Consider the following 12904-nt stretch of genomic DNA (forward strand, 5'->3'; position numbering starts at 1 on the left):
AGAGAGAGAGAGAGAGAGAGAGAGAGAGAGAGAGAGAGTATATCAACATGATTTAATAGGAAAAATAATTTACAGACCTGTGGATTTTCTAATATGCCTCTGACACCTGTGACAAGATGATTGATGAACTTAGCTCTCTCTGTGTTGTTGAAAAGAGATCTCCTCACTGAAGCGATTTGCACCAAACAAGATATAGCCTGTAAATTAAGTTTGAAATTTGCATTACATTTTCAAATATTAAACACTGGGTTCTCTGTTTGAGATTGGATGGATGATGAATTTTTTTTTCCCTTGACGATTTAACAATGAGTTGACAACATTGACAGTAAGTTTTTATTTGAGAATTTATTAATCTGCAATAAATATAAATAAGGGCAGTATAATATACTTTTCTTTGAAATTGAATTGTTTAAACCAAAAAAAAAAAAAATATTAAAAAATGCCAGCCCACCATATGTGATAAGGAAGATGGCAATCCACTGTAGAGATCAAAGAACAACTCCGCTGTCCCTCCATCCAGAAAAGCTGAGGAAATTAAAGGAATAATTAAAAATTTAAGTTGTAAATTCAATTGTATTAAATAAATATTCTTCTTTTGACAAACCAACTATTTAACACAAAATCCAGATAATTTATTTCTTCCATTGGTCTAAGAAATTAACCAGCGGACAAAAAAGAAAACCTACAAAATAATTCCGCAAAAATAGAAAATCAAATTGGTGGAAATTGAAAATTATCGTTAAAATGGAAAACTGGGAATGAAACTTGGAAACCTATATGTCTAAAAAAAATGTGAAAACGTTACACAAAATGATACTTCTTTGCTATATTTCCATGACAATTTCAGCTGCTTCTACTTTAGATTAACACTTCCATTTACACAGCAGCCAACCCATAATGCTAGTTAATCAGGATAACACTGTTGACCAAAACCTTTCAGATTATTTATTTTACTTGATGGGGAGAATCATGTGGGGAAAAAAAGGTGATTTGGCAGCTCTTCGTTTAGAAATGAACCTTTGACTTGAGGAATATACCCATCTATGAATTTCCAAACTAAAGCAAAAATTATTATTATCAAAACTTATGCATTTCAATAGCAAAAGGGAAAAAATTTAGTTGAAAATGTACTTCAGAAATTAATCTAGTACCTGAACGCCAACTTGCTGGAATTTGTACTGTGCACAAATCATCTGATGATTCATCTGTCGATGTTCCGATAAAATCAAATGTAAAACAGTTGTGGGCTAGTCTCAGCGAATTTGAAACAAGGCTATGCTGAAATACAATGAGTAAAATCCATTTTCATTTCATTCTAGAAGATCTTCCTTATCTTTCTTCATTTGAACAATTATCTTATATCCAAGAGTCTTTCATGCCCTCTCTCTCATTCAAATTCATTTTGATGTTTTACTTGTGGACCACCTTATAGTCCTATTTATTGTTTAAGTCTGCAAATTACTTTCTTACACAACAACGAAATATGAAATTAGTGAACTTTTTATTTATTTACAGTAGATTTTAAAAAATAAGAAAAAATAAAAATAAAAATTTGATAACATGTCTCTCCATACTGCAGGAAAATGTAATGTTCATAATTGTAACTTGACCAATCTGCATTAAAGGAATTTCTAACACCAGGTAGACAATGTCCTAAAACGTTTGTAGGTTGATGTCTGGGGTTGTTTGTTTTTATTTTTAAGGGTTTTACAACGCTTGCAACACATTTAGGTTATATCAGAGCCAGTAAAAAGGAAGAATATGGGATAGTAAAAAGTTCTAGAATTACAATTAAAGCACCCAAGAAAAAGTAGGGATCAGATGTAGATTCCAAGAGCATACCACCAATGTACATAGTTTGAGATCACCTATAAGTCTCATCCGGACACAAGCACAAAATCCAACAAAGAGGAATACACTCAAAGGCTTATATTATACATTGAAAATAACAAATATAATAATACATAACAGAGAGATGATTTACAAGGAAAAGAATATCATCTCCCAAAACAATAACTATGCATTCGACTGTTTCCCTCCCAGTTAAGGACTCCGGCCAGGGTCGGGACAAAACCAAGCAATCTCATACCAAGACAAAGACAGAAAGCAAATTGGAAAACAGCTATAAGGGGATAGAAGACACAGTATGTACCTCTCTGCCCACTATGGGAGGTCAGGAACATGTCTGGGGTTAAAGACATAATGTGATGGAGATAATTTTCTTTACAAGTCCTATTAGCAGATTTCTAATCCAATCCAATTGGCATGTCTGCCCATTTTGCCAATTTCAAACTATACTTCTTCTTCTAGGTTCCATGCCTGGTCCAGGCTTCGGATACTGCATGAATTATCTCTCTCCATTCCTCCCTGTCTCTTGCTTTTTCAAACAGCTCTTGGATTGTTAGGTTGGTGAAGCCCTTCAGTTGGTCTATGAGTGTTTTTCTTTGTCTCCCCCGGGCGCGTTTACCAGGTATTTTTCCACAACTTGCCAGGTATTCATTCTTATCTTTCCTTACTATGTGTCCGAAAAAGGATAGTTGTCGATCCACTATTAAGGGCATTAGTTTCCTTTGTTGGTATGTTTGTTTTAGCACTTCTTCGTTCGTTTTGTGTGCGGTATACGATATTCTCTGCATCCTTCTCAAGCACCACATTTCAAAAGCTTCAATGTTCTTTTGTGTTTCTGCATTTGTAGTCCAGCTTTCGCATCCGTATAACAAGATTGGCCACACGTAGCACTTCAAGACTCGGAATCTAATCCCGAACGACATACTATACTAAAAAGTCAAAATAGACAACGCCTCTCTCAAAAATTCTGAGATTGAAAGATTGTGTTTCATTCCATAATTGGACAGGAGACAAAACAAATATGAAAAAACAATTATCCGTTTACTGATGTTGAATAGATTAGTATTGAAGAAAATATATACCAAGACATAGAAACAAAAAAGGAAATTCAAGTAAGAAAGTGGGTAAGTGCACAATCTGCTACCGCACTAATTTGACCATTCCCAAACGTAAACTTTTAATGTAATCAAAGCAAAACTTACCTGACTACTATCATTAAAGTCTAAAGTCTTGATATTTCCCTGTGCAGAGCGCAATAAAGAGCAAGCCAGTTGGAAAATTTCAAAGAGTTGTGAATCTCGAAATGATGATGCTATTTTTCTGTGTTTTGTGAGCGACCGGCTAGCTTCAGACTGCAAAATAAAGAGAAAAGAAAAGATGTAAAGGTTAATTCATTATGAATCATTTGCAAGATATCAACTAGAATAAAACTTTTGTGTCATAATTGAGGTACTCTTGGTTACAAGCCAATAACAGCATGATTATATTTCACTCACAATGTAACCAATCAAAACAAATTTGAAGATGGTAATTTAAATGTGATTTAGGAAAATATGCATACTCAAGATCCAACATGGGCACGTATGTGATCATGAAGCAAAGAATACTACTGTCAATTTCAGTAATTAATCAAGAAAGACAGTAATTAATAAAGAAAGACAGAGACAGGGAAGTTATCTCAAGTCAAACACAATATAAAACTAAAGAAACTCTCTTTTAATACCATTTTCCACAGTTTATATTCCTTATATCGTGATCAAGCATGTAAATTGAATGCTTGAAAAACAAAAAATGAACGTAAAAATGAAGTTGATGTGAAAAGATTCAACCTCTTGAATGAAAGGCCTTTAAGTTCATTTGAGGTTACTGGAAAAAATGGTCCTGTGCTTTACAGTTCATCTATAGTAAAACACAAGGCGGAGTGATTTAAAATCCTGGTGTGAATTCATGACATTTAAATATATTACCACCAGGCCATTGGCTGATACTTAGAAATATGGCATCTTATAAAAACATATCAATAAATTTGAGCATGTTATCATTAAATTGTCTGATTGATTTGAAAACTTTACAAGAAACTAATAAAGCACAATACTGAAACTCCTTACCCTGAAGCCACATTTTAGTTTTTATAAATTAAATAATGAAAATTTACATACAAAAACAAGGTGAAATTCTGTACTGTAAGATAAAATTCTACTTTTATTGAACTTAAAAACCACATTTAAGTCCAAAAACCTAGGTTACCTCGCTTACTTGGTTCATTTCACAAACCAACTGAGACAAGAGTTGAACACCAATGTTGACATGTTGTGTAGAGCCACTCTGAAATTTAAAAATAATATTTATAAAATAATTTGGACTAATAAGTAATAGAAACAACAGTATTATAAGGATTCAATCTTAAAATTATATGACTAATTTAACAGCTTTTTAAAGAAATATCATACATCCATAAATTAGATTGGAAACAAAGACAAATAATTTGTTACTTACCTGTATAAATTTTCCAACATCTGTGACAACATTCCGAAAAACAAACTCATCTTTATTACTATCAAACCAACCACATTTTGTTATTCTGGCAAATAACTGAAATGTCAAAAATGAAAAGGTAAAAATGAAATTTTTTCCCTTTAATTCAAAACAATCCTTTTAAAGTCTGTTAAAAGAAGCGAACATTTCAATTTGAAATTATAATGAGACAATGCATGATGTAGTTTTGATAATGTTGATATGAAGTTTAGGGTTATTAAGATAACAATTAATAATAATAATAATGGAATAGAAGCTTCGATTCAATATACCGAGACAAGAAATATATTATGTTTAAGCAACAACATTTGCATTAAGGTAACAAAGAATATGACTCAAACATAAATTAGTAAACAGAGTGCTGATTGCCTAAATCTTGGTGGCTTAAGAGGGAAAAACAGGTACTAGAAAAAATGCTCAACAAAATCAATTTGGTTGAGGAAAACAACCACTGCCTGTAGTAGAATGAGAAATGGACAAGGACAGTTTCTTTTCAACTTAAAAGTCATGTTGCTTGTTACTATCAACCCCAGTGATATCCTTAATTTGCCTGAGAAATATTTGTACTGATAAAAAATCAATGATCAGACCATTCTCACAACTCAAATGGGACTAAGGATCAGTGAGAACATATGGATGAAAGCAGACACAGGTGATTGCTTATGTGTAAAAAAAAAAGTCATCTTCAACAAATTTCACACCAACTTCAATGGGGTGTTTGCTTATGGGAGTTGCAAATGGAGGTGGGTGCAGTAAGTGTTGGAAAGGGCAAGGATAAAGGGTCGACATTGATGCTGGAGTTAAGTTAGAATAAAATGCAAGCAAGACAAAAGATGACAGGAGTGATGGCTAAAGTGTATGTGATGATGTCAAACAAAGCACTTTCACACCATTCACAATGATTCTTTAAAGAACGTTCTTAGCACCAGGCATTTGAAACATTATTTATGACAGAAGAAAGAAAAGAAAAATCTTTACTCAACCACTATTAACAAGTGATTTGCTCTTTACAGGCATTTAGAGTGGTATTTTATGGTGAAATAAATGTATAACTGAAATGGTGGGAGTTTGGTTAAGAATTTTCTGAAAATCATCCAGATTCATCTTAACAAAATATAATTTAAGTTTCCTTAAATGAATGAATGAATTTTTAAAAAGGAAGAAAACAAAGGATGATGGAGATGATGATTGAGAAAAGGAGTGGAATCACAAGGATAACATACGTAAAAAAGAATCATAACACATATTAACTCTCTCGAGTTCATATGAAAAGAAAATCGAACAAATGTGTTCAATTTTCAATCATGGTGAACGAGGAGAGAGAGAGAGAGAGAGAGAGAGAGAGAGAGAGAGAGGGGGGGGGGAGAGAGAGAGAGAGAGAGAGAGAGAGAGAGAGAGAGAGAGATAAAGAAATCATAATGATACTGATGAGAAAACATAAGTTACCTTAAATCAGTTCAGTTAAAATAATCTTTTTTTAAAATCTTACCTGTACAAGTGACTGTGAAACATAGTGGGTTAATTTTGGCCTCGTCGCAAGGTAATTTAACACATAATTTCCTAGGGATAGAGTTGAGTGAGAATTTAAAAAAAGAATTTTAATATGTTATTCACAGGACAACGAAAAAAAAAAAAAAAAAAAGAAAAATACAACCTACATCAATTATCAAATAAGAATATAAATACAAATTGAAAATATCTCTTTATATTAAAAAAAAATTAATAAACATCGGAGGGATGGAGAAAATCATATGAGTGTGGGGAGGGGGAAGGGAGGTATCCTCTTGATAATTTAGGAAATATGGTGTCAAGTAGCACACTTTGGGCAAACACTGGCCATTAAATTCACGTGCCAATAAAAAAAAATATATGAATGGCTCACTTCTTTATTTTATCTATAAACCACAAGATTCTTAACCAAATGTAGAATTCTATGTATTATGTCACAAGGTGCGTTCGCAACTCGCAATGGATGCGAAGGCCGCTTATGACCTTAAAGTGTGGAGAGGTAGACGTGGACGTTACAATCACCAACAGAACACCGTATCTGACAAGAGAGCCATTATTATTTATTTAAAGTAAAAGAAAGGGGAACAGCTCATAGTTATTGAGCAAAAGAGAATAACATTGCATATATTGACAGGAAAAATCAAAAGTACATACAAGTAAAAAGTAGTAATGCAATATAAAATTCATGTAAGTTTTAACCAAAATAAACTATACTTCACCCAGGTTCCAACCGTTCCATTAATTCCCACTAATAATGAAATTATTAATTACATATAGGGTCAAAATAAACTGTTCATATTCCGAAAGGAGAATAAAATTAATCAACAAAATTGTTCACACAGGGTGTGGTGTTCCAGCCTGTTCAAATCCAAAATTGTTCCTAATAAAACACATAGATCAAGTGTTACTTCCTCATCTTTACAAACGTTACATTGTATTTTGTTCATATTTCTCAAAAATTATATTGTTCAAAAGGGTTCAAAACACATTTACCGGGCGCTATGTCCTAGCCCCGTCAAAATTACAAAGTTCAAAGATGCAAACGCATTTACCGGGCGCTATGTCCTAGCCCCGTCAGCTCTTCACTATATTAGAAGATATATATAGATATATTAGTAAAAATGAAATTAACATAGACACAATGATAGCGTAAGTGATCAATTAGTATTTACTTAAAAATAATTCATTTAACTGAGGTCACGTTCTCAATTTTAACACAATTTAACTCATTGAATTAATTATTCAATAAAACATTAAAACTTTATATTATTTTAAACTTTAAGATAAGTGAAATAATTTTACGATATTAATCACTTAATCACTTGATGATTACTCAGCACATCAAAACAATATTATAAATTTTATATAATCTCACCGAGCACAAATTACAAAAACACAATATCGCTTAGAGCCCATAACCGGGTACGATATACAAAATGCTGGCCATATTAGGCCCACTTCGGCTACAACACAGCCTAAAACACATTGCTGGCCAACACACAGGCCCAACACATATCGCCTGAGAGCCCATATTCGGGTGCGACATAAAATACTGGCCACTTTGGGCCCTTTTCACTGTGGCTTCAACATAGCCAAACAGAATTCCAGCCAACACACAGGCTGTACAGGTCTTCCTTCTTCGACCTCAAATCGCAGACTGCCAGTTGAACATCGGCCCAAGCCGAAACATAGGACAGGGTATCTAACGGTATCTCGGTTGATGCATAAGATTGATGAGGGTGTTTTAACACTGATGGAACATGATAACCCTCCGTTCTTTCATTGCCTTCATAGTATACACCACCCACAGCGAAAACAAGGGAGTCCCTATTCCAACACCCATCCTACACTCATAAATCATTTAATTATATGGGTTTGATTCTACCCGAGACCTTGGTGGGTAGGACAACTATCTCCCTTTGTTATATAGAAGGCATTTCTTTACATATTATAACTTACTGATATCTACTCTTTGCTCCAACAGCAGGACAACATTTGGTCGGTTTATCATTTTCGTCAGTGTTGTGGCAGCTAAAAGCTGGGCATAAGCAGACTGAAATACAAAAATATTTTTTATTTAAATCCTAAATATATATTCTTTAAAAGACCGAACATAAAATATGACCTTTATTTAACTCTGATTATATCTTCTATAAAATATTTTTCCTTTCTAAATTCAACCTTTCCAAAAATAAAATGTTTACTTTTATTTCCTTCAGACATCACTTCCAAAACACAAAACCACTTATCTAACTTATTGATAACGGGAGACAAATATAGTACATACACTGCCTCGTTCCAAGAGCATCTGACATTTGTTAAGACAGTCTGGGGAGTTTCCAAATGAAACCAAAGCTTTTTCAGCCTCAGCACGTATGTTTCCATCAGCAGTTTCATACAGCTGTTTGCAGAGGTTCTCCAGCTGGAGCAAGTCCTGGTATGAATAAAAGAATATTAAATAATTAATAAAATATTTGCAGTTGATACCCTACACAGAAACAGCATACGAAAGTGAGAGGGATTCAGATATAACAAATTTTTAAAATTACGTCCACGAAAGCTCCTCGTTATAGCATTTCTTTCAATTTGTATTTTCACTTTGGACCTTTTGTCAGACGTTTATTTATTCAATTCGTCATCACATAGAAAAAACCTTGATAGATTTGTGAAAGTTAAAAATTTCCTAATTTGACCATTGTTTTGATTCTCGGCCGCCATTTTGATTTGTGAGGTATTGAAAGGCAGTCAAAACAGTCCTAGGGTTTTTTTGTTTTTTTTCTATTAGGGATAGTTAGAGGTTGTTTGTTTTTCCTATTAGGGGTAGTTATAAAAGTACTAGGTTGTATTTTTTCTTAGAAGCAAATATTTGGCACGATGAGCTTTCGGAAGGCCTCCCAAAGCTATAATAATACAGGCGAGATGGCGGATTCAGAATTGGTTACAGTTACCGATGAAGCTTTCCAATTTCGTGGCGACGAGATAGGGTCTCGATCCTGCGACCTTTCTAGTACAGCAACAACACCTGGCCGGGGAGGGCGTGGCTCGACTGTATGAGTATGAGCTATTCACAACGAGAAATAGTGATTTCAATTTCTATGTCTATCTTGAGCCGCTACTCGATTTCTTGAGGTCATGGGTTCAACACAGACAAACGCCGCGAAGTTTGTTAGCTACCAAGATACCATTATCACCGTACAGTGAAAATAGTGTGTCAGGGTATTTTCACCGTCCAGAGAAAATCGTCCACCAAGATATTATCGTACGGTGAAAATAAGTCTCCCATATTATTATCAGCAAGATATTACCGTACGGTGAAAATGGTCACACCCCCCCCCCCCCCCACCTATTATCACCCTAGAGTGAATATAGCCTTCCACACCATTATTACTGTACGGTGAAAATAATGTGTCAACGATGAAAATCGTCTCCCACACTATTATCACCGTACAATGAATATCACCATTATAATGAATATAGTCTCCCGCACTATCATCACCATACACTGAATATAGCCTTCCACACCATTATCACCGTACAGTGAAGATACAGGCCTGTAAATGGTTGGTGAAAAAATTTTCGGAACTTTTTGAACACGCAAAATAGACACAACAGGACAAAAATATAGACACAACACAGACATGACACGTCAATTGACTAATCAAATCTTGTCACTTTCCCCTACTTATTTATAACGAGGTCTTTATTTTATGGTACCAAAAGAAAAAAAATTCGAATTATTGAGGCCCAGGTCTGAGTTAGTTGTAAAATGAAATGAAGAGAACAATTCCTACCCTTTTGAAGGATGTGTATCTTCGCTCCTATTTGTGTTAAATGTTTACCTGATTCTTTCGTTTATTTGGATTAATTCTTATAGAAGAAGAAGAAGAAGAAAAAAAGAGAAGAAGAAGAGAGAAGAAGAAGAGAAAGAAGAAGAAGAAGAAGAAGAAGAAGAAAGAAGAAGAAGAAGAAGAAGAAGAAGAAGAGAAGAAGAGACGATAACGAAAAGAAGAAGAATAAGAAGAAGAAGAAGAAGAAGAAGAAGAAGAAGAAGAAGAAGAAGAAGAAGAAGAAGAAGAAGAAGAAGAAGAAGAAGAAGAAGAAGAAGAAGAAGAGGAGGTGGTGCGAGAGCTTTCGAAGAAGAATATATATTTCGAAGAAAAATAATTATTTCGCATTATTTTTTTTCCGTCTCACATCGGGACAGAACCAATAAAATATAGAGAAAACGATATGAGAACCGGAGATATGCATGTGTGTCGGTAGCAAAATAGAGAGAAACCTTCCGGCCCGGTTCGACACACTTCTGTGTGTGCAATATTTACTGACTAGGTGTGTGTGTGTGTGAAGACGACTCGCGCGAACTTCGCGACCTCTCTCTCTCGCTGGCTGTGGCACAGTAGCCAGGCAGTGAATACATCCACGGCTAGTGGAGCGTGTAGGTGGCATGATAATATTATAGCTTTTGTTTTGTCTTTGATGCGACAAATAAAAATTTTTTTTTGTTTTGTTTTTTTAAGTTGGCATTTGAAACGTAATAAAATCAAATTTTTTCGAGATACGAAATAAAAGTCTTTTATTTTCTTTTTTATTGGTTCTGTTCTTTGACGTTACGAATTTAATTTTTACTATTATCTTTTTTTTTTTTTTTAGCACTTATAGAGCAAAATTGTACTGTCAGAAATCCGACAATAGACGGAAGATTTACAGGCCTGAAGATAGTGTGTCAGGCTATTTCATCATATGGTGAAAATCGTCCACCAAGATATTACAGTACGGTGAAAAATGTCTCCTACACTATTATCACCGTACGGTAAAAATCGTATGTATGTATGTATGTATGTATGTATGTATGTATGTATGTATGTATGTATGTATGAATGTAGGCATGCATATACGATGATATGCTGGTTTGTATGTATGTCTGCATGTATGTATGTATGTATGTATGTATGTATGTATATGTGTTTGTATGTACGCTCATTTCTTTTGTATACACGTGTAGAAACAATGTGCAAGCGTGTATGTTCGTGTATGGCTGTGTCTGTATTTGTAAATTGGTTTGTTCTTACTACGAATTTCAAACTGATACTTGTTTCCTCACTATGCAAATTGCTTCAAAATCGACAATAAAGATTATTACTAGATATGTGTCACTATTATTCATATATTGAAAAATCGTTCCACCAAGATATTACTGTACGGTGAAAGTCTCCTACACTATTATCACCGTAGGTAAAAATCGTCACCAAATATTACGGTACGGTGAATGTCTCCCACACTATTATCACCGTAGCTGAAAATCGTCCACCCAAAATATTGCTACGGGACGGTGAAAAAAGTCTCCCACACTATTATCACCGTACGATGAAAATCGTCCACCAAGATATTACTGTACGGTGATAAGTCTCCCACACTATTATCACCGTACGGTGAAAATCGTCCACCAAGATATTACCGTTCGGTGAAACAAGTCTCCCACACTATCATCACCGTACGGTGAAAACCGTCCACCAAGATATTTCCGTACGGTGATAATAGTCTCCTACACACGGTCAGGCTATTATCACTGTACGGTGAAAATAGCGGCTTCCTTATCAATAGCCCCAAAATTGTGTTCAGAATGAACACATATAGAAACAAAAGGAGATCAATAAAGTTAACAGGTAGGGGTGTACTATGAATGAACCGAAAATTTGCTGATTAAAAAGGCGGAATTGTCAGTTTGATGTTTTCAATTTTCAGTTCAAAGTGTCAAAAACTTACATTTCATTGATCCATTTGCTTTTTTAAAAAAGCTGGATTTGGCATTTGAGTTTTGGCACTATTTTATTTACCTCTACTTTCATCTTGAGTTAAATATCACTTGATATTAATATCAACTGATTTGGGATACAAATTACCACTGGCATTTTTTCAGATTATTTGGTATTTTTCACCCTTAGTTTGGTATTTTGCATTAAATCTTTCTGCCAACGTGATAAATGTGTCTGCCAGTCATTGACGAAAAGGCCAGGCTTTTACTTTTTTGGCTTTGGTTATTGTCAGGGTGTCTGTCAATAATCGTTTTCTTTATTGACAGATATTTCTGGCAATAACGACACCCAATTTGGAAATGTACCGACCACCTATCGAATTCTGGACATTGCCACCAAGCCAAAGCCAAAGCAAGTAAGCCAAGTAAGGCAAGCTGGTCACCGGTGCCGGTTGTCACTCCTCGACATCAACGGAACATTTTACAGTTACAGTACTACATTGCAAAATTTAGAACCCAATTGTTACCAACATCCCATTCCTCATCTAAACTTGGATTGCTTTTTCACTATCGTAACAGCATCATCCGAATCCAAACAAAATGAGTATGCGACGCACTTGGGACTCGGACTCGGGATCGCAGCAGCCATGACTGACCGTGATGACAATGAAATTTTCTAAGTTTCTCTAATAATAAGACAGCTCTGGATAAATGGAAGACGAAATCAAAGTTACGGCAATACAATAAAAAAGGCAGATATCATACGCATACGTATAACATTTCTTAGCTTCACAGCTTTAAAAATTCGAAAAAACAAAAATGTTTCCAATGTTTATATTTCAATCACCTGCTCAGCCGCCATTTTTGTTTTCTTTCCTCCAACCACAAGAGATATCGAAGTTTCCCGTGAGATTTCGATTTCATAATGTCATTGCTTTTCTCAAATCGAAAAGGAAAGCTTGTTTTTCTGCTTTGCTAGCTATCTATTTATTTTTTTTATTCTTCCTGGAGACTTCACACATTGCCCATTTTGAAAAGTCATAAAATATTCGATATCTAAAAACTGGTGGCAATAATTAACGATGACATGCTTATGACAATATTTATAAACAACAACAGAAGTAATACAATATTATAACGTCTAGATCTATTACAGTGGCTATAATTTTACATCCTTTCACATTTGTTTGTCTAAAGTTTTGTCTTCCCTTTTCACAAAATTTAACATTACAAATGTGTAGTCAAAGCAGCAGATGAAAG

General features: G+C 34.5%; 1 protein-coding gene across 2 annotated transcripts in view; it reads right to left on the reverse strand.

Moving 5' to 3' along the window:
* LOC144964248 (exportin-7-like) overlaps positions 1 to 12556 on the reverse strand; it is a 32162-nt gene extending 19606 nt beyond the window's left edge. The window contains exons 1-10 of one of the 2 annotated variants that reach the window (XM_078898303.1): positions 12492 to 12556; positions 8180 to 8326; positions 7852 to 7945; positions 5873 to 5943; positions 4345 to 4440; positions 4105 to 4173; positions 3051 to 3200; positions 1152 to 1278; positions 452 to 525; positions 78 to 197 (exon numbers count right to left, since the gene is read on the reverse strand). In XM_078898303.1, the coding sequence (XP_078754429.1) occupies positions 78 to 197; positions 452 to 525; positions 1152 to 1278; positions 3051 to 3200; positions 4105 to 4173; positions 4345 to 4440; positions 5873 to 5943; positions 7852 to 7945; positions 8180 to 8326; positions 12492 to 12506 (963 nt within the window). In that variant the 5' untranslated portion in view covers positions 12507 to 12556. Of the gene's footprint in view, positions 1 to 77; positions 198 to 451; positions 526 to 1151; positions 1279 to 3050; positions 3201 to 4095; positions 4174 to 4344; positions 4441 to 5872; positions 5944 to 7851; positions 7946 to 8179; positions 8327 to 12491 lie in introns of both variants that reach the window. The other variant, XM_078898302.1, reaches the window with a different exon arrangement.
* Between the last annotated feature and the right edge of the window lie 348 nt (positions 12557 to 12904).

Source organism: Berghia stephanieae, chromosome 2, assembly GCF_034508935.2.
Source record: "Berghia stephanieae isolate SIO BIC M18660-M18661 chromosome 2, UCSD_Bste_1.3, whole genome shotgun sequence".
Classification (NCBI taxonomy): Eukaryota; Metazoa; Mollusca; class Gastropoda; order Nudibranchia; family Aeolidiidae; genus Berghia; species Berghia stephanieae.